Source organism: Cuculus canorus, chromosome 7 (assembly GCF_017976375.1).
Source record: "Cuculus canorus isolate bCucCan1 chromosome 7, bCucCan1.pri, whole genome shotgun sequence".
In the NCBI taxonomy this organism is placed as follows: Eukaryota; Metazoa; Chordata; class Aves; order Cuculiformes; family Cuculidae; genus Cuculus; species Cuculus canorus.
Genome location: NC_071407.1, coordinates 36,478,282 through 36,504,358, shown reverse-complemented (window position 1 = coordinate 36,504,358; position 26,077 = coordinate 36,478,282). Strand labels below are relative to the sequence as shown.

At 46.8% G+C, this 26,077-nt stretch overlaps 1 protein-coding gene across 1 annotated transcript in view; it reads right to left on the bottom strand.

The window, feature by feature from the left end:
• The window catches only part of RNLS (renalase, FAD dependent amine oxidase), an 80,519-nt gene that overhangs the window by 6,749 nt on the left and 47,693 nt on the right, over positions 1-26,077 (bottom strand). The window contains exon 5 of the mRNA XM_054071831.1: positions 13,049-13,222. Within this exon, the coding sequence (XP_053927806.1) occupies positions 13,049-13,222 (174 nt within the window). The remainder of the gene's footprint in view (positions 1-13,048; positions 13,223-26,077) is intronic.

The window sequence follows — 26,077 nt, the reverse complement described above, 5'->3', positions numbered from 1 at the left end:
CAAGGACTAAGAACACAAGCTGTTCATGAGAACCACAATGAAGAAATCCAGGCTTTTTGCAAAAGCAAAATTTGTGATGGTTTTCCCACTGCAACAACCCTAGCTCCACAGACGTCTCCTAGAGGAACCCCAAGGCATTCCTATATCCCATAAGTTGCACCTGGAAGGAGCAGGGATTATACTAGAAGCGATCTCTTCCCCTTTTTTCTCCCAGACATCTGAATAGGCTCTACAGCGAGGTCAACAAACTGATGATTGTGGCAAAGTGGCAAAAGAGGACGACAAAAAGAAACACGTAAAACTGCTTTATAGGAATTTTCCCAGTCAGTTGTATGGATAGTAACAATTAGTGTCCCTGCAGCTGCAGGGCGTTCGGAGGCATGTGGTTGCGGCTGTTCACCAGCAAGGTCTTGCTTGGGTGGTGGTTGTGAAGGTGAGGCTTACCAAAGGGCTACGCTTGGAGCTGGGACTCGTGCTGTCACTGGCAACAGTAAAGAAGAAACCCTTCACCGAAGGCTGAAGGTCTCCCAGACGTGGTAAGATTAAGGTTAAGGTTTTGGAAGATGCAGCTTTGGGTTTTGTATGGAAGAGTATTCTTGGAAAAGGAATGTCGCTGCTGCTGCTGCTTGTAGGGATTGATCCCCAAGGCCTCAGCACTCTGCTTATGAACGAACAGATGTGAAGACCTTCTGAGTACAGCAGCGCACACCAGATGTAAAACAAAGAAATGGCAGTCACAGCCACCACAAGCCTGACATGTGTTCAGCCTGGAGAAGAGAAGGCTCCGAGGAGACCTTAGAGCGACCTTCCAGTACCTGAAGGGGCTACAGGAAAGCTGGGGAGGGACATTTTACAAAGGCATGGAGTGACAGGATGAGGGGCAATGGCTTTAAATTGGGAGAGGCTAAGATTTAGACTAGACATAAACAGGAAATTCTTCACAATGAAGGTGGTGAGGCACTGGCACAGGTTGCCCAGATCCTGGAGGTGTTCAAGGCCAGGTTGGATAGGCCTTGGGCAGACTGATCTAGTGAGAGGTGTCCCTGCCCATGGCAGGAGGGAGTGGAATTAGATGATCTTTAAGGTCCCTTCCAACTCAAACCACTCTATGACTCTATGAAAGGCACCACACTGGCAAAGGCGCGGCTCTGCCAGCAAAGCCACCTTCTCTGTCTGAGCAGCCAAAGGAGAGCAGGCAGCCAGCTCACCACAGCCCATTTGCTCACCCACCTATACCAGACTAATGTATATTCTTCCTTCCCTGCATGTTTGAAACACGTGTCCCCTTAAGGGGACAAGCTCTGAAACACAGAAATACAAAAGACTTGAATGGGGAATCATCGTGAGATAAAAATTATCTTTTAGGCAAAGGACAAAAAAGAAGAGCATTTGTTGCATTACTACAAGAAACATCTGCTCCTGCTACAATTGGTTGCCTATTGGCCATGAAACAGTATTTACACAGTTGAATGGCTACAATAAAACCAGTACTTCAGATTTATGGAGGAGTAGAAGGGAAATGTAAGCCAAGGCACGGTAGCTTGAGAAATCAACACTTCCTTTTGGCCTGCACAAGTGAACTCAAGTCTTGCTGCTCCAGGATCTTCCACGAAGTCGGTGTGTGGTTGCCTACATGCACATTTTGAGGAGTGAGAACCTTCCGTGCAGGTGGTCGAGTCGCCTTCCCTGGAGGTGTTTAAGGAACGGGTGGATGAAGTGCTGAGGGACATGGTTTAGGGAGTGTTAGGAATGGTTGGACTCGATGATCCAATGCGTCCTTTCCAACCTTGTGATTCTGTGAATCTACAGAACTTCTACCCTCAGGAAAGTATGTGCAAATGAGCAAAACTCAGGAAAAAAAATCTGACCCTTAAAAATCAACCAGGCTGTAGTGCAAGGGGAGGAACCGAAGGCAGCTCAGATGGTGATGTCCATCCCAGCAGATTTGGAAATGGCCAGACTCTGTTATGGCTGGGGCTGGTTGTAGCTTCTCCACAGCAAGGGACTTCGGTCCCTGCTGGCACGTTGGTTCCTCATCTTATAGACTTGGTTTGGATAGCAAACAGTCATCGGCCAGAGAATTTGTCTACAGCATTTTCAGGACTAGTGATTTCCCTGTGAAAAGGCACAAAGAGGATCCAGCGGATCGTTGTGTGAGTCATTCCTGCTGGGGCTGTTCCAATTTGAACAAACAGGATGCATTTACTGAAGCAAGGACGCAACCTGGGTTCAGCTATATTTCATCTGAGAGCCTGAACTCACCAAGCTGGTCATTAAGTCAGATAATTTCCTCTTACTCTATTAATCAAAAAGCCTTTTCTGGCTAAATCTTTATTTGAATTAGCACATTCTTGACAAATATTTTAGTTTCAGCAAACGAGCATTTTCTGACCAAGGAATCCACAAAGAAAGGCACAGCTGAACACTTTCTGATCAGTTCCGCCTGTTAGATATGAAGCTTGATAGAAATCTCTCTCTACACTGTGTTGATGAAGAGATGTCCTGCTCCTCCAGCTGGGGAGTCCCTTTGAGAAGATGACAAATCCCAGCTTTCCAAAGGCCTTTCTCTGGGAAGCTCTCTGTCCTGGGCTGATGGCTTCAGAATTCAATATTGAGGTGCAGCAGTACCCAGTCCTAGTGCCCACAGTAGGCATGAAAGTCACAGTTCTAACTTCAGTTAGGTGGATCTCTTCACTGAATTTCTTTCTTGGGCTAGTTTGGTCAACCCTTGCTCTTGAGAACTGGGAAAATGTGGCAAAAAAGGGGTGTGGGGAGGTATAGATGTTTTGTGGTTGTGATCAAGAACGTAATCTGATTGGTCATCTCTGAAGGCACTGAGAAACAGTGCTGCCTTTTCTTAAAGGTCTCCTTTTCCAAGTAAAGCACTCCTAAGAGCAGATCACTCTCTTCACTCCCTGGATGGGCTCATAAGCTCTGTTTTCAGCAAACATTACAGCGCAATTTCCTGAAGAAATCTTGTCTTTGAGTTTGTTTCTATTTCAATCTAAGGTGCCGATTTTGATCTCTTGTGTCTTGGGCTTGAAAGTAAGCCTTAATGACTGAGGATGGACAGGTCCAAGATATCCACCCAACATGGATTTGCGATGAGGACAAGGCAGATCTGGGGACTAGGGCTGTAGAGTGAAACACGGACCAGGCCAAAGCAGTGATCTTCTTTCCTGAGCCATCATGAACTGATTGCCTAACATCCAGCCACAGAGTCACCTTCCTCAGATTCCTCCTGCCACCCCCAAGATTGGTTTCACAGGCATCATAAGACATCTCTGCCTGCATCAGCTTTCCCAACTACCTGCAAGAATGGCAGAAATGTTACTCGGTCTCTCCTTCTCATTTTGGGGGAGAAACAGGTATTCTGACATCTCTACGTAGAGACTGTCAGGGACAGAAGACCAAGAGGGGAAGCCTATTAGGTACCCTGGGATTTATTATAGCGTACATGGTATTTCGGCAAATTTTTCCACATAAACTTGGCAAAAAGTCTAATTATAAGGCGTCTAAGCATTCTGATAAAAAATGTACTCATTGCTTGCTGTGACTTGTTATAGCCAATGATTCTTGGAGAGGGCTGCCTTCTTTCAAATTTCTCATCTCTTCCATAGCATGTACAAAACAAGTTTCAGGAGAACAGGCAGTTCGTTGAGTTTTTAATTCCTCCTTTGAGCTACTCATAGCTTGGAGAGCTTCCAGAGGCCACTGAGTCACAGCCTTCCAGTACTGAAATATGCAGTCTGTGAGGATCAAGTTTAGCCTCAAGTCCTTTTCTTTCTTCTGCCAAAATACTGGCTAAGACAGGAGTTTAAAATAGATTTTTCCCTGAAAGCAACGGAGGTATCTCAGCCTTGACGCATTGGGTATGAACGACTGTTCAGCTGTTGCAGGAGTAAAACTGTCATCTTCCTCCCAACACGTTTAGATCAGGCTGCAACGGCTCACTTGAAAACAAGGGCTTCTGGCAGGGCTTCTCATAAGATTTTAATTTCCTTTATATGTCACAAGGATGCAAGCCGTCCACAGTCATCCTAGCAGATGACAAAGAAGCATGGGAGATGCGGCAAGCTCGGGAATGCTCAGCAACGTGAGGGGTAATGATCCAAGGGTGAATGGAAGCAACATAAAAGCTTTCATCTGCTCCCAGTTCTCCTCCCCGCTCATCCCAGCTGCATGGCGATTAATCCAATCAGTTGATGAGGTGGAAGGCATAAGATGCCAGGTAGATCAGAGCTCGAATGAGATGGCACAGTTGACTGTAGCTTATACCTACTTAATGAGCAAGGAGCTGCTCTGCCAGCGCTGGCACCATCCTTGTCATCTGCAGTTGCTGAGGGACCCCACTGAAAAAAAACACGAACTGCAAGCTCGTTCCTCAGCTCTTCTTCCTCCATCCAGCCCACGCCTCACGGCTGCAGCAGCAACAGTGGCTGCAGGAGCTGGGTGCCTCCCCATCCCCTCCGATCTGCCTCCGTTCACTTGCACCAGGACAAAATAGGCCCCCTTTCCTGGGGCCTACAGGAAAGCTGGAGAGGGGCTATTCATAAAGGCTTATGGGGATAGGACCGGGGGGAACAGGTACAAACTGGAGAGGGGCAGATTTAGACTGGACATTAGGAAGAGTTTCTTCAGCATGAGGGTGGTGAGCCCTGGCCCAGGTTGCCCAGGGAAGCTGTGGCTGCCCCATCCCTGGAGGTGTTCAAGGCCAGGTTGGATGGGGCTTGGGCAGCAGCCTTGGGTTGGAACTGGATGATCTTCAAGGTCCTTTCCAACTCTATTCTACGATTCTACGGAAATCTTGTTGTGCAGAGACCCTGTGAGGGTGCGGTGCGCACCCAGGGTTCAGACCATCCTCTGCCCATGGCATAAGGGAGAAGCAGTACCATAACTATGGGCTTCCTTTCCTTCCACACCGTTTTCTTCATTTTACTGTTAATTTCTTATACTCTGCTGCATCACACAGGACTGACGCAGGGAGACAGTAGGCGCAAAGTGAGAAATGTGAGGATAAACACATCCTTTCAAGGCTCATTTTGCTTCCATGTAAACAGAAAAGAGCTGTGCAATCTTTGACATCCAGGCCAGCATCCAACCCATGGCAGCAAAGGTGTCACAGGAGCCACTACCTCCGTGCCTGGCCCACCAGCAGTGGCTGGGGCTGCGCAGGGTCTGCAGACGGTGCAGCAGCTGGCTCTGGGGATGGGAAGAAGGGCAGAGCCAGTCTCTAATATGGGACCCAGATTTAACAGGATGACCTTCTCAGGATGTCCTGTGGCCACCGCCACGTCTTGGCCACCATCGCTACCTACACACAGCCTTTCTGAGCAACTTGCAGGGCTGAGCGCAATAATAGGGATGAACAGAGCCCAAGGGTTTTTTGTCTTAAAGTCAAAGTATGAAGTTCCACCAGTACCCCACAGACACGTTTAGTCCACAAAGACCTTATAGGAGACACTGAAGCACTCTCAAAGTCTGGCTGCACCATCAGTCTGATCAGACGTGTCTTAGCAAGTCTGAAACCACACACACGGAACCGGAAAATGGATGAAACGAAAAGACAGGAGATGAAATAAATGAGGAATTAAATAAGTAGGGAATTGAAAAGTGTGCATCTAACTGCATCTTATGCATCCTAAGAGGTGACAGAGATGACAGAGACAGACTCTTTCTAGACGTTCAGAGCAACAGAACAAGAGCCAATGGGCACAACTGCAGTGAGAGAAAATCCCAATCGGGCATGAGAATACAACCCCTTCCCATGCAAGTGGGGCAGTCCTGGGACAACACCTTGAGTGGTGGTGGGTCTCCATCCTTGGGGACTGCCTGACTCGCCTGGACACCTGCTGTAGCTGTGGAGTTTGCTCTGCTGGAAATGGGATCAGGCCAGATTCCTCCACCTCACTGCTGCCAGCTGGAGCCTGTGGGGTTTATGAGTCCATGAACACAGCCAAGGAAGACCTCCAACACTGAGGAGCAAGAAGTACAAGCTGTCACGGGTAGAGGACACATCAGCTATCTAGAAGGGGTGTCAAGGACAGAGAGCTTGAAAGCAATTAAAGCTTACCACTCATGGCACTTCAAGCCAGTTATAACCATGAACTGAGCACAAGCAAAGTCTCCCCATGTCGAACTCTCTAGGGGAACCGGATCTTGAACTACAGCCTGGCAACGAGGGGAAAGGTGTTTGGATTGCGTGTAGGAGAAGGCAGCCATCACCTTCTTAATGTTTTGGGACTATCTCAACACTCATCATTAATTCCCAGCAGGAGGAATCACACAGGTTGTGTAAAGAACACATGGGGCCTGAGGGGATTTATCCAAGGGTACTTGAAGGGCTGGCTGATGTCATAGCAAGACCTCTCAATGATTTTTCAATGCTCTTGGGAATCTGCAGAGGTACCAGTTGACTGGAAGCTGGCAAATGTCCCAATCTTCAAGAAAGGCAGCAGGGATCACCCCAGTAACTCCAGGCCTGTCAGTCTCACTTCAGTGCCTGGTGAGATTATAGAGAAGATCATTGTGGGAGCTCCTGAAAAACACCTGAAAGACAACACAGTCATTGGTCCCAGCCAGTATGGGTTTATACAGGGAAGGTCCTGCCTGACAGACTTAATTTCCTTCTATGACAAGGTTATCTACATAGTTGACCAAGGAAAAGCAGCTGATGTAATCTTTCTGGATTTCCTGTCTCACAGGATCCTCCTAAACAAACTGACCAGCATCCAGCTGGATAAACACCTAAGGCAGTTGGTGAAGACTTGGCTGATGGGTTGGGCTCAAAGTGTCATAGTGAAAGAAGTCCCATCAGGCTGGTGACCACCACCAGCAGGGTTCCACAGGGATCCATCTTATGACCAGTGTTCTTTAGTATCTTCATAAATGACCTGGACGCAGGACTCAAAGATTTACTAACCAAATTTGCTGATGACATGAAACCGGGGGTGGGGGGCTGTTGATGTTCTTGAGGGCAAAAAGGCCCTGCACAGGGATCTGGAGAAACTGGAGAGCTGGGCAATCACCAACCCCATGAAGCTTAACAAAGGCAAGTGCTGGATATTACACCTGGGACATGGCAACCCTGGACGGACAGACAGACTGGGGAGCAAGAGGCTGGAAGGCAGCCCCACGGAAAGGGATCTGGGGGTTCTGGTTGATGGCAAGGTGAACATGTGCCAACAGTCTGCCCTGGCAGCCAAGAGGGCCAACCGTGCGCTGGGATGCATCAAGCACGGCATTGCCAGCCGGTGGATGGTGTTGACACTCTTGCTCTACTCCACACTGGTGCAGCCCCACCTCGAGTACAGGGTGCAGATTTGGGCACTGCAGTAGAAAGAGGATCTCAAGCTACTAGAGAATGTCCAGAGCCGGGCCACAAAGTTGGTGATAGGTCTAGAGGGGAAATTGTATGAGGAGCAGCTGAAGTCACTCAGACTGTTCAGCCTGGAGAAGAGGAGACTGAGGGGGGACCTCATAGTGGTCTACAGCTTCTTCAGAAGGGAAGGAGGGGGAGCAGGTCTTGATGTCTTCTCTCTGGTGACCAATGATAGCAACTGAGGGAATGGCAGCAAAAATGCCAGAGGATGTTTAGGTTGCGTATTAGGAAAAGTTTCTTCACTCAGAGACTGGTGGAGCACTGGAACAGGCTTCCGAGGAAAGTAGTCATAATGCCAAGCCTTCTAAATATTCAAGAAGCATTTGGACAATGCCCTCAGAAACATGGTGTGAATGTTGGGTTGTCCTATGCAGGGACAAGAGTTGCACTTGATGATTCTTGTTGGGTAGCTTCCAGCTCAGGTGATTCTGTGAAGGACAATGAAGCTGGTGAAGCAGCTGAAGAACGAGGCTTATGAGAGGCAGCTGAGGGACCTGGGGTTTAGTCTGGAGAAGAGGAGGCTGAGGGGAGACCTTATCACTGTCTACAACTCCCTGAAAGGAGGTTGCGGAGAGGTGGGTGTTGGTCTCTTTTCCGAAGTGACAGGTGATAGGATGAGAGGAAATGGCCTCAAGCTGTGCCAGGGGAAGTTTAGATTGGACGTTAGCAAAAATTTCTTCACAGAAAGGGTTCTCAAGCACTGGAACAGCTGGTTGAGTCAGTATCCTTGGAGGTGTTTAAAAGACGGGTAGATGACGTGCTCAGGGATATGGTTTAGTAGTGGACAGGTATGGTTGGACTTGAAGATCTCGAAGTTCTTTTCCAACCAAGATTCTATCTTCCTAAAAATTCTTATTTCTGTACTGAGAAGATAAAGGAATCTGTATTTTAAAAAGGATACTCAAGAATTACACCGATCCTGAAAACCTGTAAGACAAATCTCCCCTTTAAATTATATAACCTCACAATCCTGAAGCAAAAGAAGGGAAACATTTCCACTTTTAGGTGCCATTTATCCTCAGTCCTCCAGAATGCAGAGATGCAAAGACTGTGGTATTACAGAAATGAGGCTTGAAATAATTTATAATGAAGAATTCCCTCGACCAGTTATAAATATAAATGGAGTGTTATAAATATTGATAGGGTGTTTAAGGCAGCCAATCACACAAATATTTAATATTCATCCATAACCGCGCAGGGAATTCAACATACACTTCTTGTAGGCTCTTCCTTATGTAATGTTCAAGTGCATTACCTCTGCAGAAGGACACGTGATTTTATGAACATCAGCTGATGTCAAAAAAAACCTTGTTTCTCAGAGGCTCACAATGCTTCAGGTTCCACCAATAATGGCAGTATCAGAGAAACGGTTTTATTATTGATTCTGATGTAGTGATAGCACAAGGGGAAATGGCTATAAATTGGAGAGGGACAGATTTAGACTGGACATAAAGAAGAATTTCTTCACAATGAGGATGGTGAGGCCCTGGAACAGGTGGTAGATGACCCATCCCTGGAGATGTTCAAGGCCAGGTCGGGTGGGGCGTTGGGCAGCCTGATCCAGTATGAGGTGCCCCTGCCTGTGGCAGGGTAGATGGGATTAGATGATCTTTAAGATCTTTTCCAACTCAAACCATTCTATGATTCTTCCACATAAACTGGGAAGAAAACAGATGTTGTGCATAGTTACCAGTACGGAACCAGGCTGGATCAGGATGAAGCAAAGGAATGGTAGCACAGCGTGCCGCAGAGAAAGGCTGCTGGGGACTCCTTGGGTGCTGACGCTTTCCCCAGTGAGGGCTAGACTTTGGGTTTTGGCCTTTAAGGGCTGGACTACTTGGTTTTAGAGAGAAGTTATACAGATGTAGCGATTTTTGTATAATGATGTGTTTAACAAAGAGTCCCCTAGCAGCAAGCTGGAGTTATTTACTTCGGATCTCTATAGTTCAATGCTGTTTACTAAAACTTTATCATTTCAGGTGGTAACAAGGGTTAGATAAACCTCCATTAATTGTGGACACATCAAAGTAGGGTAGAAACACCAGAAAATTCTAATTTCAGTTTGCATCTGATTCATCAGTCATTTTTACTTATGCCTAGAGAACTGCAGCCATGCTCCCCTATCTATTGAGGACATGCTGCTGATAAGCATTGCAGCCACATCTGATGTGCAACAAAGCAATTTTCCCTCTTAGGATTGATGCAAAGAAGGGAGGGATGGATGCAGACACTTGGGAAACAACACACAACTGAATATGAAGGGACAGCACGTATGACATAAAGGAGGAACGCTGGAAGCGGGACCATTCAAGTGGAGAAAAGGACATCTTCTGGGGAAGGATGACTGTCCTGAAAGATCTCTGCTGCTTCAGCCAAGGGACACAATGTATATCCTAGCCTGAACGTTTCTGCCTTCTTCCTCTGAATACTTTTGCATTGTCACCATTGTCTTCTTCAGATGACTCAGGGTCAATTATGGAAGAACGAGAAGAACGATGGATAAGTGGAGTGTGTTGTTCCAACATCAACAATGGCACCCCAAAAACCAGACAGTGAACAAGGCCAGGTTGGATGGGCCTTGGGCAGCCTGAGTCTGGGAGGTGTCCCTGACCGTAGCACGGGGGTTGGAACTGGATGATCTTTAAGGTCCCTTCCAACTCAAACCATTCTATGATTCTATGATTCTATGATTCTATGATTCTATGACAGTGAGGTGCTGCCATGCCTCCCACTGAAAGGTTCTGGAGGTCAGTTGGAAAGAAAAATATAAATGCAAAATACTTACACATGTGCTAAAACAAACATCAAGGGACTTTATATTCAAGTGGTCTCACTGCAGTACTCCCTAAGTGTAAATAAATTTCACATTCAGTCCTCCTTGCACATGTCTTAAACCATGTATGTGCCTGTGTTTCTATCATCAGCAGAGCTGTGCCTGCGTTTGAAGAAAAGTGAATCACTTAGTGACCACTTTTGATTTTCCTACTTCCGTACATCAGCATTCCTGAACACGACACTGGCAGGGTTTCCAATCCTCCTGTGCTCAGCTTGAGTGCACACAGCCAGAAATACCGCTCCAGCAAACACGTACTGCTCTCTCCCAAGTACTGCTTTTCCTGGAACAAAGTGCAAATCCGCAAAATGCAAGTTCACCAGGAAAGACAACGCAGTCAAGGCAGCTGGTTGACTGTTTATATGTCACAAGCAGAGCCTTACCAGAGAGAAACCATCTTCAGCTGCTGGCCTCCAGCTTTTTCCAATCCTATAAAGGTATACAATTTGTTCTTCTTGGAAATATTTACTCATATAAACAGATCGCTCCCCTGATATCAGGAAATTTCACCGCAAAAGGTATGTATCAACACTGATGTTCTGGTAGTTTCTATGTATTTGTTAAAATAGGCCCCAAATAATACACTTTCTATTTGGCTACACTGCATTTGGAGACAGCGATAATTCCATTATAATTCCATGTTTGTTGTTCTCAGTGCTGGTGCTTTGAGATGACAAACATAAGCAGGTGAGCAAAGGATGGGTGAATTTCTCCCTTGGGCTGTGTCCTCTTCTGCCCAGCTAGAATCAGGCAGCTGGAAAGCACAATACCAGTAGGTGCTATTAACTATCTCACTGTTAAACACAACGATATTATATTACGTAAGAAAATCTCCAGCCACACGTTGTCAACCACAAGGAGACAACACCAGAGAAAAAAAGAAAATCACTCTGTATTTGGCTTTCCTCACACTCCTTTTTAAAATATTCACCATTGGTCCTTGCTGGAGGAAACATATCAGGGTGGATGCATCTTTGTCTTGGCTGGTTCAGCTATTTTTTTTGTTTTATTTTCCCTCTTTTCTGCCCAACAGGCTAAATTCTTAGAAGAAATAATAGAATTGGGTGAGTTATCAATCTCTCCGACTCCTTCTCTCCCAGCACTATCTGCTGCTTCTAGAGGCACTTCAAGAGCCACTGCTACCCAGTTGGCTTTGGTACAAGGAAAGAGATATTTGGAAGAGCTGACTTGAACTGTCCTATCACCACAAGAAAGGGCAGTGCAAGGTCCTGTTTCTGACACAGGAAAACCCCATGCATCCGTTTGGCTGAGCAACAGACCTTTCCTAAAAGAACCTGCTGGTCCCTGTGGATCCACCACTTTTGCAGTGCAAAGGCAGCAGATCATCACTTCAGGGCCCTGAGCAACAGGACGTAATTTTGCAGCTGGACCTACCTTCAAACCTTGCGCAGGGGTAGGACCAGGAGATCTCTAGCAGTCTCTTCTGACCTGAATGACTTTCACTCTAATTGGTAGGGGCAGGCAATGGACAGGGGGCAATATCCACAGGTTAAACCTTGGGAAGTTTGGATTGCAGATGAAGAAACACTTCTTCCCACAATGGAAGCACAGCTCTGGGACATGTCAGCAGTGATGTGGAGGATCTCCATCCTGTGTTTCTTATAAACCTCTGCTAGACAAGTCATGGCTGCTCTGGCCTTGTGTTAGCACAGCCTCCTCTAAGTGGGAGCTGGAGTAGAGATCCTCAGAGGTCCTGGCGCTATTGCCACCGTTGTACAGTGAGACTCCTTCACCATAATTAAATAGTGTATTTACAGTGCAGGACAGGGAAGGCATGGCCAGCTTTGTGGCTGTGTTCTAGCATGGTGGCATCGTGTAGATATAAGAGCAAGGTTTGCAATGCCCTGCCCAGCAGGTACGAAGATCACTGATCTCTGCAGGCTGCGGGTAGGAAACAATGAACCCTGACTGAACAAGGAAGACTGGAAACAGAAGTCTCCCCCGTCTAAATCTGAACATGCTTTAGCACAGTGAATATGGTAATACTTAATTATTATGTATTAGGCAACAGCTGATTATGAAAATCCTTCCTTATTCTGCAACAGTGAGGCCACCACAAAGGTGGGTAGGTTTTTACCCCCCCTTCACAGATGGGGTTAAACCTGGTCGTTGACACAATATGAGCAAGTTACAGAATTGGGAAGTGTTTTCAGCTCCTAATGAACTTTATTAAACTCAAATGCTAGTGGTTTTTCTCAAGCCATTCTCTGCCAATACACTCTTGGTATATGAAATACTTCTAATAAATAAAACAAATACTGACTCAACTGCCATCTTCCAGAAACAGACGAGAAGTCTCTGCCTTGTGGGATGTTCTCCAAGCTTTATCAAGCAGTCGTACTACGTGCAGCCATTTCAAGGATTTTCCATGATTACAAAAGCTAACTATGAATTAGACTGAACAACCTCCATCGCATAACTTGTTACTACTGCCAAGCACACTCAGTGGAACCAACAGGAGTTGTAAAGTAAGGGATGATGGGAGATAAATTGGCATGTGTGTGAATCAATGTTTAAACAAAGGAACCCCAGCTCTTTCTTGGAATAGCAACATTTTGATGTCTCGAATCCCCTGACACTGGTTTCATAAATGCAGTAACGTAAACCATGTGTTGGGTGGTGATTTTCTGAGGACCTTCCCGCTTTCATTGTGTATTTTATTACAGGCCAAATGTGACATTAAATGCTATCCGCTGCGGCTTGGAGTTGAATACTTGCTCTGTTCAGAATAGCAACACTCAATTAAACAGCATTTTTCATGATCTACACCCTCTATTGTCACTGTGTTTAAGGGAAATAATGGGAGCACTGACCTATATTGCGTTTCTTATTATCGATGGAGATGAAGCGTATACAGGGATTATCAGTGATGTACTGTGCGGCCCAGGGGACATCAATCCGTGTACCAGCTTCATAAAAAAGTCCCAGAGCATAGCGGGAGGAGTAGCTCGCAGATTCCAGTTGCTGCCTCTGACTTTCATTAATTACTGTGGAAAAAAAAAAAAAAAAACAAAACAAAGAAAGGAAAAAGAATAAATCAGACAATCCCTCTTCTCTCAGAACATTAAATGTGTGAATGCTCTGGTTAAGCTGATTATTCCTTCCTGAAAATGACCCGACTGCTAAAACTAAGAATTTAATATTAAGCCTAGTGCTTTGTACTATTTTTTTCTGGGACATCTCTTCATGAAGTTTTAATGGTGCATTATGTAGAGTTTGTCCTTCACACGCAACCCTCCCCCAGCTGGCAGTGGGTTATCTCCCAGTTCTCCACCAGTCGCCTCTGACTTGAAACTTCAATGACCAGGGACTTTGTTCCAGATCTTTGCTTAGAGGGTGAGTAAGGGGGAACAAGAGGCTTGGGCTGCCTCTAGCACATCAAGCAAATGATTGTATGACTCTGCAAAAAACCTTCACATGTCATCAAAATAAACACAGGGATTCTTGACTCGCTGGGAAGACAGCGCTGCAACTTCCATCCTGCAATTTAAAGGAAGAAGAAAACACTGCACTTCAGCACAGAAAGGGTTCATACTGAAGTTCAGCACCTTCAGCTGAAGTTATTTTAAAGCACTTCAGAAGAATTCAGAGTAAATATGAACCCAGTCCCCCCTGTGATTAATTCTTTTATTACAGTGAGATCTGCTTTTGCCTCAATTTTATGATCTTCATAAGAAACTGAGTGAAGCAGCACCAGCCCCACTGTGCACTCACAGACTTTTCTTTCATGCCAAAGAACCATAGAATCATAGAATGGCTTGAGTTGGAAGAGATCTTAAAGACCATCTCATTCCAGCCCAGCTGCCATGGGCAGGGACATCTCCCACCGGCTCAGACTGCCCAAGGCCCATCCAACCCGGACTTGAACACCTCCAGGGATGGGGCAGCCACAGCTTCTCTGGGCAACCTGGGCCAGGGCCTCCCCACCCTCATGGTGAAATATTTCCTCCTTATATCTAGCCTAAATCTGCCCCTCTCCAATTTATAGCCACCCCACCTTGTCCTATCACCACAAGCCTTTGTAAAGTCCTTGCCCAGCTTTCTTGTAGCCCCTTCAGGTACTGGAAGGTCACTACTTAGTACCTAACTCCAAGATCTGTCAAACTGCTGTATTTCTGCGGAGAAGGACTTGGGGATTGCAGGTGGATGAGAAGCTTGACATAAGCTAGCAATGCACGCTCGCAGCCCAGAAGGCCAACTGTGTCCTGGGCTGCATCAAAAGAAGCGTCCTATCTTCATTGCCTGGTGACTTCTACAGGAGGATGCATGGTCTGCCATCACAATCTCTCACCTGAAAGCCCACCAGGCTACTCATAGGCATCTCATTGTTTCTCTAGTTGTGTATTTTCTCCGTTAAGTTTCTCCACTCCATTCCTCTGCACATCATGGAGAAGGCAGATCTCAGAGGCTGCTTTCTGCCTTCTCCTCTGAAACACTGCTCACCTAACTAAGTTTCCTGGCTTGTCTTCTCCACTCCACTAAGATCTCTGCACTGACACCAGCCTCACCTAATCACCAGCACACCAGAGGATCATAAGGCGGAGTCCATCTCAAATCCCATCACAAATAAACCTTGAAATGCCCCCAAGAAAAACCCTCACAAATTTTAACACAAATAGCCTAGGGAACAGAGAAATGTAGGGGGCAGAAACACCCATCGACCCATGAAAGCTGAGGAAAGGAGGAGAAATAAAGCATCTAGCACTATGTGTTGGTGGTGGGAGCTGGCTGACAAGAAGCCGGAGGACAGGCCCGCCCAGGAGGCTGAGCACATCAGGGTTTGAAGAAGCTCCCTTTCCCTCTCCAGTCCAGTGTCCCCCTCTGAGAAGGTGCTGAAGGGGCCCAGCTGCCTCTTGCCTTGCCCTTACATCTAGATCTTTCCAAAGAGATCCCACTCTTCTCCATGGACCTCAAGAATTCCTCCTCAAAGTGAAGGGTCAAAGACCGCTGGACCTCTGTTGTCACCTTTCCTTGGCAAGCTGCCTTCATATAAGCCATGGCACAGTAGTGTTGCTGTTTGTTGTACCACTGGTCTGCACCCAAGCAACGGTTTAGCACAGAAATCCTGTCGGTATGCTATTGCCTTCAACGGGCTTCTGCAGGACTTGTACATGCTGTCCATGGGAGAACAACTCCATTCCCAACATGCTCTACAGAAAACCAGAGAGTAGTGGAGGCAGAGCTGCTCTTCAAAGTAATTTCTTTTTGTCTCACCCTGAGCATGTTCCTGAGGAACTGGTGGCTCCTATCTTGCCTCAGGACTCCAGATGTGGTGCAGACCCTGCGTCTGTGTGTGCTGCCCGCCCAGCCAGCTCCAAGAGCCACAGTGTGCAAAGGACTCTGCCCAGGCTCACTCTGCCCCCCCAGGGCTCCCGGGTGCGCAGGGCTCCACACCAAACCTCCAGAGCAGCCTGGTGGGGTGGCCACCTTGAGCTGTGGTGGGACACTGGCTTTTATTCCAGTTTTCAGTGCCATTCAAAGGTTTTGTGTCTACACAGGCACCGGGAGGACTCTCCCAGCTCCGTGAGTCTCCTGCAAGCTATCACCTCCATCCTCTTCCATCTTTCCCTTCTTGCACAGCTTCTCTCCAGCATCTGTAGCCCCCAGGGATGGGAGATCTCACGGCATGGCACCACCGCTTCACAAAGCTTGCAAGAAAGAGGGGAAGGGATGGGATTAAGCAGGGACACGGAGCATTTTGGAGGACTGCCCTGGAGGACTGCCCTGCCAGCGTGAGAGGATCTCACACATCCTGCTCCACTGGAAATGTTCCCTGGCCTGTGCTAATTCCCTGCTCAAACGGTGAACTCAGCAGTAGAGGCGTACAATGCCAGCATCCAGAAACCTTCATGGGGGCTCTTGACTGCCAAGTCGGAATGGCGATGTTAGTGATTTTAGCAGTGCTTGTTCCAGTTCCTCCTGGCAGACTACAAGAGCCCAGACAGGGAACAGAGCTGCTGCAAAACACACGGTGGTGGGGACAGATCTTGCCCAGAAATGCCCGACATCCTTCAGGTATGGGCTCTGCACAGCTGGCTTTTGAGATGTCTCTCACCACCAAGCCCTCTTCTTACAGCTATGATAAATAATCCCAATATATTATGCATTCTTGCTGTGCTTCAAAAGAATATAAAAGTCCTATAAACAAGCGAATAAATATTAAGCTGTAACAACACATCTAAAACACTACTCTTTGTCCACATTACTTTGGCAATTCATTTCCTCTTGGGGGAAAAAAAATAAACAAGACCTCCTCCAGCTTGCAAAGCAAATTCCCCTAGAAAAGCTCAGCATGCAGAAACCTCTGTGCTGTGGGAAGGCATTCTCTGCCCCTCTATTCCACCCTTGTGAGACCCCACCTGGAGTATTGTGTCCAGTTCTGGAATCCTCAACATAAGAAGGAGATGGAGCTGTTGGAACGGGTCCAGAGGAGGCTACAAAGATGATCGGAGGGCTGGAGCACCTCCCATAGGAGGACAGGCTGAGAGAGTTGAGGTTGTTCAGCCTGGAGAAGAGAAGGCTCCGAGGAGACCTTAGAGCGACCTTCCAGTACCTGAAGGGGCTACAAGAAAGCTGGAGAGGGGCTGTTCACAAAGGCATGGAGTGACAGGGAAAGGGGGAATGTCTATAAATTGGAGAGGGAAAGATTTAGACTGGACATAAAGAGGAATTTCTTCATAATGAGGGTGGTGAGGCCCTGTCCCAGGTTGCCCAGGGAAGCTGTGGCTGCCCCATCCCTGGAGGTGTTCAAGGCCAGGTTGGATGGGCCTTGGGCAGCCTGAGCCAGTGGGAGATGTCCCTGCCCATGGCAGAGAGGTTGGAATTAGATGATCTTTAAGATCCCATCCAACTCAAACCATACTATGACATGCATCCAAGATAGAGGTGAACTACCCGGCTCGGGGACTGCAGATGCCAAGCTGCCTAAGCCCAAGCCCTCCCTCTGCTCTGCAGCACATGTGGACTCCTGCAGAGGAAGGGACTGCCACGTTCACACATGCCTGGGTAAATGGTTCATTACAAGAGCACTTCAGCAGGTACAGCCTTCACAATGTGAGGTGCTGCCAAAGCTGAGCCAGCCAGCCGGCTCTGAAGTGCCTCGTTTAAGACTTCACATCACTTTATGGATCCACCTTCACAAGCAATAAAGTTTCAGAAGGTGTTAGAAGTCATTAGGGATGGATGCTGAACAGCAGTGCTCAACAGTCAAAGAGAACTTACAGTTTCATCAGCTTTAAGTTTACACATGGAGCTTGGCCAGGGGATGCTGGGGAAGGCAGCTGATGGAAGGCAACGAGCCCAGCTGAGCAACCTCCCTGCCAGGAGAGCGGGGAAGGGGGAAGCCAGACAGCTTTGAGGGTGTGGGCACCAGCCAGAAGTGACAGAGCTGTGACTTAACAGATCAAAGGGCTGTGAACACCTAGGACGGCTGGATCACAGACCTGAGGGAAGGAATAGCTTCAGGAAGACGCTGCTTTTCAAAGCCTCAGGTAGATGGGGCAATGCTCAGGCTAAGGACATTTTTGGGGACAGTGGTAGGCGGCTCACCAGGAAGAAATGAACCCCAGAAAAACTGAGGAGTTTCATAGAATCACAGAATTCCTAGGTTGGAAAAGACCTTTGAGATCGAGTGCAACCGTACCTGTCCACTACTAAATCATATCCTCAAGCACCTCATCCATCCACCTTTTAAACACCTCCAGGGTGTCTCAACCACCTTCTTGGGTGGCCGCTCCAGTGCTTGAGAACCCTTTCTGTGAAGAAATCTTTGCTAACGTCCAATCTAAACTTCCCCTGGCACAGCTTGAGGCCATTTCCTCTCATCCTATCACCTGTCACTTCGGAAAAGAGACCAACACCCACCTCTCCGCAACCTCCTTTCAGGCAGTTGTAGAGAGTGATAAGGTCTCCCCTCAGCCTCCTCTTCTCCAGGCTAAACAACCCCAGTTCCCTCAGCCGCTCCTCGTAAGATTTGTTCTCCAGCCCCCTCATCAGCTTCGTTGCTCTTCTCTGGACACTCCAGGACCTCAATGTCTTTCTTGCAAGTGAGGGGCCCAAAACTGAACACAGGATTTGAGGTGTGGCCTCCAGACTCAGTCCTGCTCTGCCCTGAGGTACCGCAGAGCTGGAAGGGAACCCGCAAGCTGGAAATAAAGGGGCTGTACGATGACGCCAGCCACCCCATGTGCGAGCACATTGGATTCAGGGCCAGGCTTAGGCTTGAGGCAGCTGTACCTGGGGGCTGTGTCCGGTGAGCCTATCTCTGCGGAGAGGGATCCTCCCCTACCAGAAGCCCCATCCCAGGGTCATCCCACTCGCACGAGGATGTTTCCTTGTGGATGGCCAGGGTTTCCTGTGCTGCACCCATGCTGGTGCCTCCGGACTCTTTCTGACCATAGCACAAACCAGCAATGACACTCACCCACCGTCCCAAGCCATCAGGTTTATATTTCAACATTGAAAAGTGTATCAATTCAATTACTGATGTACACCTGCTAACCAATTTGCTTCACTACTGCTTAGGGTTTTTCTGTGCTTCACTGGATTCTAAACTGCTGCACATGAATAAAAATGAGAAAGGCTTCATAGCTCGAGAAAAGCTATAAAGTGTTTCACAAAGTGAGACAAAGTTGACTTTGAAATCCAGCAACGACAAAGCTGAAGTGTATGTGAAAACAATGCTACGAGTTGTAAGATTGAAGTTTTTCCCCTGCTTCATCCATTCTGCGTTTTAGCAAGGCCAACAAGTTGATTTAAGGACATGAAGTGAACCTTCATTTTCAATTTCCATACTTTTATTGGTTTAAATGAAAACCAGACTGTTGTTTTAACGTCATGTACAAAACCACAAAATAGCTAATAATTTTTCCCCTTCCAACAAAAACAGTTAAGATCATTTTAATAAGATTTTTGACAAACACACAGCTTTCAGACCATGGAGACATCCAGCCATAGCGACATCTTTAAAGCAATGCATAAAGACTGAAAATCTTATATTTTCCACTGAAAAACTCAGCTACAGCTGCACTGTGGATGCCATTGAAGTAAACGTCCTCTGGAGATTTCATCACATCAAAGCAAGGGGCACGTACACTCTATTTGCTGTTTCTTTAGACACTGACAGCAGAATGAATTACTTATCTGTAACACTCAATAAATACAGCGAGGGCCTTTTATCTGCTGTTCCAGTACTTTAATGTCACCTCGCTGCCTCGCTCAGGCTGTGGGAAGGAGAGGACCCAGAGATCCCATTAGGGTCAACAAGACAAAGAAAAGCCAAGGCTTCAGCTGGCAGGCCAGGAGCAGAGGCACCAGAGTCCAGGACTGAGCCCGGCCGAGCAGTGCAGGGGCAGGGAAGCAAAGCCAAAGCCAGCTGCTCTGATGGCCAACAACAGACTAGGAAAATCAAGCTTTAACCCTGGGCATTTGGTGACTTGCCAGCAAATCAGGGAGGGGACTGCACTGTGCAACTTTATCTGCAGAAAGGCGTCACAGGAGTCAGGCAGCACCCGGACAATCCATCACCAGCTTGTGGCCATGGGCAGAGGCACTGGGAAGGGCTTGCAACTGCAGCTTCGGGCTAACAGAGATAAGGAAGAGACACGGTGGGTCGGTAAAGGATTCGGGTCAGTCTGGTAATTGAAGCAGATAGATTACCTCTATTTTCACATAAAGTCCCATGTACATGTCACTGTAGGACACAGCTGTTGCGGACAGGGAGAAACCACGTTCGAAAGTGCAGGGAAAAGCCGATGCTAAAACGTGAGATGCATTTAAAACAGTACCTGTTTTGGAAAGCTCTGCTATTCCTAGTTCAGTACTTCCAAAAGCTTGTGGATACTTATCTCCTTATCAAGTCACTACGACTCCAGAGCTCAGCTGGAATGTTTGTATCCAGCTCTTGCAAACACATAAGGACGTGTGGGCAAATTTGGGTAAACAATTTAAGATCCTGGTTTGATAAACTTCTAGGGAAGGCAGGGAAAAACATCCTTATTCTGTTTCACCATCCAGTCTGGCTGGGTGGCACAGAGGATGTTGCATCCTGACAACTAGTAGCTTCAAAGAAGATAACAAACAGCCAGATATAGCTTGTGTTATCACACACCGCTATCGTTGCACACATTCAAAACTGCTAACCAGGTATGGCCAAGGTAACTGTAAACCTAGAGACACCTGGATGTCACCAGCCACCAAGAAAAAATCCCTATAGCAGTACTTTTAAGGAATGACAGTGCTATTAAAGCAGGAAAATACAAGCGTGCTGGATTTCTAGGTTTTTCTTTGAGGAAAAAATCACTCCTTTTAGTCTTTAACTTCTTTTACTGGAAACTCCCTATTCTTCTAATAATCTGACAGCTTTAGTGGGGATAGTATTAGAGCCAGAGTACCCTCTCAATTCAGTGCAACTTCTGCTCCTTGTGGGCATGCTTCCTGCGTTCTCTCAAGCCATTCCCAGCCAGCAGGTCTGACACAGGAGCATCTCATAGAACTGGTGGTTTCTCAGCACAACAGCCTTGCTGAAGCTCTAAGAAATCAAGAGAAATGAAAATACTCTGAAGGAATCTGTGATCCCTCCACAAGGACTACAAGAGGGAAAAGGTTCTTCTGCCCTGATTCTGTCCCTCTATTCCTCTCTTGTGAGACCCTGCCTGGACTATTGTGTCCAGTTCTGGAATCCTCAACATAAGAAGGAGATGGAGCTGTTTGGAACGGGTCCAGAGGAGAGCTACAAGCATGATCAGAGGGCTGAAGCACCTCCCGTACAAGAACAGACTGAGAGAGTTGGGCTTGTTCAGTCTGGAGAAGAGAAGGCTCCAAGAAGACCTTAGAGCGACCTTCCAGTACCTGAAAGGGCTACAGGAAAGCCAGGGAGGGACTTTTCACAAAAGCTTGTGGTGATAGGACCAGGGGAATGTCTTTAAATTGGAGAGGGGAATATTTACACTAGACATAAAGAGGAAATTCTTCACAATCAGGGTGGTGAGGCACTGGAACAGATTGCCCAGGGACGATGTGGTTGCCACATCCCTGGAAGTGTTCAGGGCCAGGTTGGATGGGGGCTTGGGCAGCCTGAGCCAGTGGGAGTCATCCCTGCCCATGGGAGGCGGGGGTGGGCAGGACTGGATGATCTTTAAGGTCCCTTCCAACTGAAAGCATTCTATGGTTACCTTCTGTTCCTCCTTGCTTGAGTCTTAGCAAGCAAAACCTTCAGCTGAAGCTTTGTCAGCAACTGTGGCTCAAACAGTGCCCCAGTACCAGCTCCCGCTTTGAATCATTTGCTAAGAAAACAGCCCCTTCGTCCACCAAATGGCTCAGCGCTGAGCCTGACGCCTCTGCACCTGCGAGGAACCCAGCTCTCTCCTGCCATTGTCCAGTTGCCCTCCAGTTTTCAGCCCCTGAGCTTCCTCTTCTGGAAACAAACTCAGACCTGCCCAACTCCCAGTCCCCACTTGCCATGGGATGGCACAAAGACAAATGACACGCCCTGCTATTGTTCTCTCTCCCACCTTCTGGAAAATTTTGTCAGACATATGGATTTAAGAAAGCCTGACAAAGTGGTAGGTGTTGCTTGTTTTCCAGCAGATGGATAAGTGGGTGCACAAGCCTTACAGTAGTCCCCTGGTACTTGACTCAGCCTTTGACTAGGAAGGTTCCTCTCTACCTTTTCATCTTATCTATACTCTTATTTCTCTGAACATATGCTTCTCTCACAGCTATTGCTCAACAACCCTCCCACTATCTCCCAAAAGGTTGTCTTAGTTCTTTAGACTGCTTTGCTTAAGAGTTTATTTGCAGCATCTGACTTACCGATATGCTGACAGCAAATCTAAACACATCAATAGGACGTTGCCAGTGACTCAGTATTTGTAAGTGGCTACTGATCACCACTATTTCAAAAGTTAAAAAGGAAACTCTGTGGTCAAACAGCAATACAGGTATTTTTAGCCTAAGTAACAAGTGAAGAGATTTTAGTAGGACACTCACCAAGCAGAACCGGCAGCTCAGCTGCCTATTTCAATACAGGATGGGGTATGATGTGGTTGAGAGCAGACCCAAGGAGAAGGACTTGGGGTGCCTGTTGATGAGAAGCTCGACGTGAGCAGCAATGTGCACTCACAGCCCAGAAGGCCAATCGTAACCTGGGCTGCATCCAAAGCAGCGTGGCCAGCAGGGCGAGGGAGGGGATTCTGCTCCTCTACTCCACTCTTGTGAGACCTCACCTGGAGTATTGTGTCCAGTTCTGGAATCCTCAACATAAGAAAGAGATGAAGCTGTTGGAACGGGTCCAGAGGAGGCTACAAAGATGATCGGAGGGCTGCAGCATCTCCCATCTGAGGACAGGCTGAGAGAGTTGGGGTTGTTCAGCCTGGAGAAGAGAAGGCTCCGAGGAGTTCTTACGGCGACCTTCCAGTACCTGAAGGGGCTCCAGGAATGCTGGGGAGGGACTTTTTACAAAGGCATGGAGTGACAAGACAAGGGGGAATGTCTTTACATTGAAGAGGGGAAGATTTAGACTAGACATGAGGGGGAAATTCTTCACAATGAGGGTGGTGAGGCACTGGAACAGGTTACCCAGGGAAGCTGTGGCTGCCCCATCCCTGGAGGTGTTCCAGGCCAGGTTGGATGGGCCTTGGGCAGCCTGAGCCAGTGGGAGGTGTCCCTGCCCATGGCAGGGGGGTGGAATCAGATGATCTTTAAAGTCCCTTCCAACTCAAACCATTCTTTGATTCTAGGATTCTAAGTACCTGGAGACAGTTCATTGTCACAGATGAGAGTGCTGCCATAGCAGTTTGGGAGATGAATTATATAGGACCACACATTATCACAACATGCACATAATGAAGCCTCCTTGATGGCAACTGCTTCTCTCTCAGCAGCTGGTGGAGAGCTTTCCTACTGCTGTCCCAAGCCAGAAGCTGCTGCCCTGTGATCTCTAGCTGAGTGGTGACAAAGGACAGGCTATTCAAGCAATAACCCTCTGCACACAGCCACCACGGCTCACGCTGTGCTGTGACACTGGCCCTCTGCCACCGCACTGACCGTTTCAAGATGCAGGCTGTTCCTGCCTCTGCCTGTGCGTAGGAGGGAGCAGAGGTTATGAGAAAGGCTTCGTTTTTAACTCCGGCTTCTTTACCAAACAGCTTGAGATTCTTTTAAAAAGGCAGCATAGCAGTTAAGTGCAACCATGCCTGTCTATGCATTGAACCACTCACGAAACAGTTACGTGAGTACGCTTTTAATTTTCTTATTGTGGAATCATAAAACCATTTAGGTTGATAAAGACCTTCAAGACCATCGAGTTCAATCATTAACCTGACTATGCTCAGCTTTCATTTGAATAACCACGTTTGGATCCAACGCAACACTCACTTGCATGAAATGTCTGTAACAAATTAAATAATTATTTCACTGCAGTCCTGGCTGGTTTGACTTAAAGCTTCATTTTCTAAAGTTTATGGTACATGAAGAAAAGGCATATTTAGAAATGTAGATGATTAAGTGGAAAAGAAAGATGCTGAGGAAAAAGAAAAAAAAAAAGACAAAACAAGTAATTTCTAATGAAGGATTAGGATTTTGAGAGCTAAGCTCAAATACCTGCCCACCAACTGCTCTTGACAAGATGATTATCAATTCACTCACTATTAAACTAAACCCATCCATTTTCACAAGAAACATTGATATTAATCTCCTACCAAACGCTGCATTCAAGTCAACTCCTGCTATCAACACAGAAATGAATTGGCACCATTTCTCAGAGCGAGGACAAAGTCGGCAGGAGGGCAGAGCACCACCAACTCCTGTCTCCTGAAGAAAAGGCTGGAAAGAGGAGGGATCAGCAATGAGGAGAGATTCTCCATGAGGTCTTTGCCAAAGAGTGCTGCAGCCAACGCTTACTTAGGAGTATGGAAAGGGCAGTGCTGCTCGGAGGGCTGATGGCATCACATCGTCTATCTTTGTTGTAGGACACTGGTACAGGAGCATACTGAAAAATTGTCTTTGCCCTCTCTCCCTTTAAACTGGTCCCTGATACACCTGCTAATATGCCCAGATCATACTTCCCACAAAACATTGCCTGATCCAAAGCAATGATCTGTTTTCCTACTTTTAATATATAATTCAATGTATAAATTTAACAAGCCACTACCCTCCTTCCCCAATTTCTTAGTTTATTCTTAACCTGTATGCCGTATTACACACAGCTGAGGAGCTCCATGCTGCTCTCTTCAGCCTTTGCTGGTGGATTTAATGCATACGTTGACATAAGAATCAAGATATAAAGGCTTGTGGTGATAGTGGGAATGACTATAAACTGGAGAGAGGCAGATTTAGACTAGACATGGGGAAGAATTTCTTCACTGTGAGGGTGGTGAGGCCCTGTCCCAGGTTGCCCAGGGAAGCTGTGGCTGCCCCATCCCTGGAGGGGTTCCAGGCCAGGTTGGATGGGCCTTGGGCAGCCTGAACCAGTGGGATGTCCCTGCCCATGGCAGAGGGGTTGGAACTGGATGATCTTTAAGGTCCCTTCCAACCCAAACTATTCTATGATTCTATGATTTTTGTATTGGTATTAATGGGGAAACTAACTTTTCAGACCCATTATTTGGATGACTGGGTTGTGAATGCTGAAGCTGATTCTTAACCAGCCATCTAGTCATTTCCTCAGCAATGCCGTCGGGAGCGCTGCAGCTCCTGAAGATGTGTGCAACAATGGCATGCGGCATTTTGGCCCCACGGACCTGCAGCACGTGCAGTGCCCACCCAGCACAGCACAGAAATGTCGCTCACTGCGGTTTATGAGATCTATGGTCTTGTTTCAAAATTAATGATATCTTTATCATTAATTCCACCCTGGAAGAACGGGATTTATACGCAACTAAAGAAGACAAACCCCAATTTTTCACAATTCAAACTCTTTCTACGGTTCCATCACCACCCACTTGGGGAAAGAAAGCCAGGCTTGTAATGGTTCAAAGTGCCCATGTTTTAGCTGGGAAATTTCTTCCAGTTTTGCCTGGGAGGGAGCACAAATAAATGTCTCTGTGGAGCCACCAGGACAGACTGACTCCTTCCAGCAAGGAATGTAGATACACAGGATTTTCCAAGACATTTTGAACATGCTTGAAAATTACAGTAATTTACAAAGAATCCCAATTAATTAGCCAATAAAGTTCAAATAAAAAAAATATGATACAGACATACACTCCAGTTTCTACTTTGTAATCATTTATAGGAAATGACATAAAATATATATATGACATGCCATCATATAACTCTCATTAGCCCAATTGCAAATAATTTCTATGCTATAGGCAGAATAACATTTATTATGTGTTATTCTGGCCAAGCCTGCTTGTTTCTGTGATCGGCACTGAAGGAGACAGAAGCAGAAGACATCTTTGACGAAATCTGATTTTATTCAGAAAACTCTGTAGAGATTTAAGATCTTTTCTTTGAGCTAACAGACTTGAAAAGTTTAGCTAAAAAAAAAAGTAAATAAAGCTCATTGTCACAATTCCACAGGATTAGTTTGCAAATTAATCTAAATTCATCTTCCTGCTGCGCTATGCCATGACAGAGGACTTAGAAGAGCTTCCCTCCTACGCCAGGTTACAAAGCACTACACACAGTTCTGTTACTCTCTGGAGCCAAAATGTAAAAGTTCGTTACTTACATAATCTTCATCATAAAACATTTAGCAAATAAATTATGCACCTACTGTACATAGCACTGAGCTGAATAATAAAGTTCAGAGGATTTATTTGCCTAAAGTATAACACTAGTTGCCTAAATAGCATTAAAAGCTTTTCAAGGCAACAAAGATAGAAGTTGGCTTAGTGGCC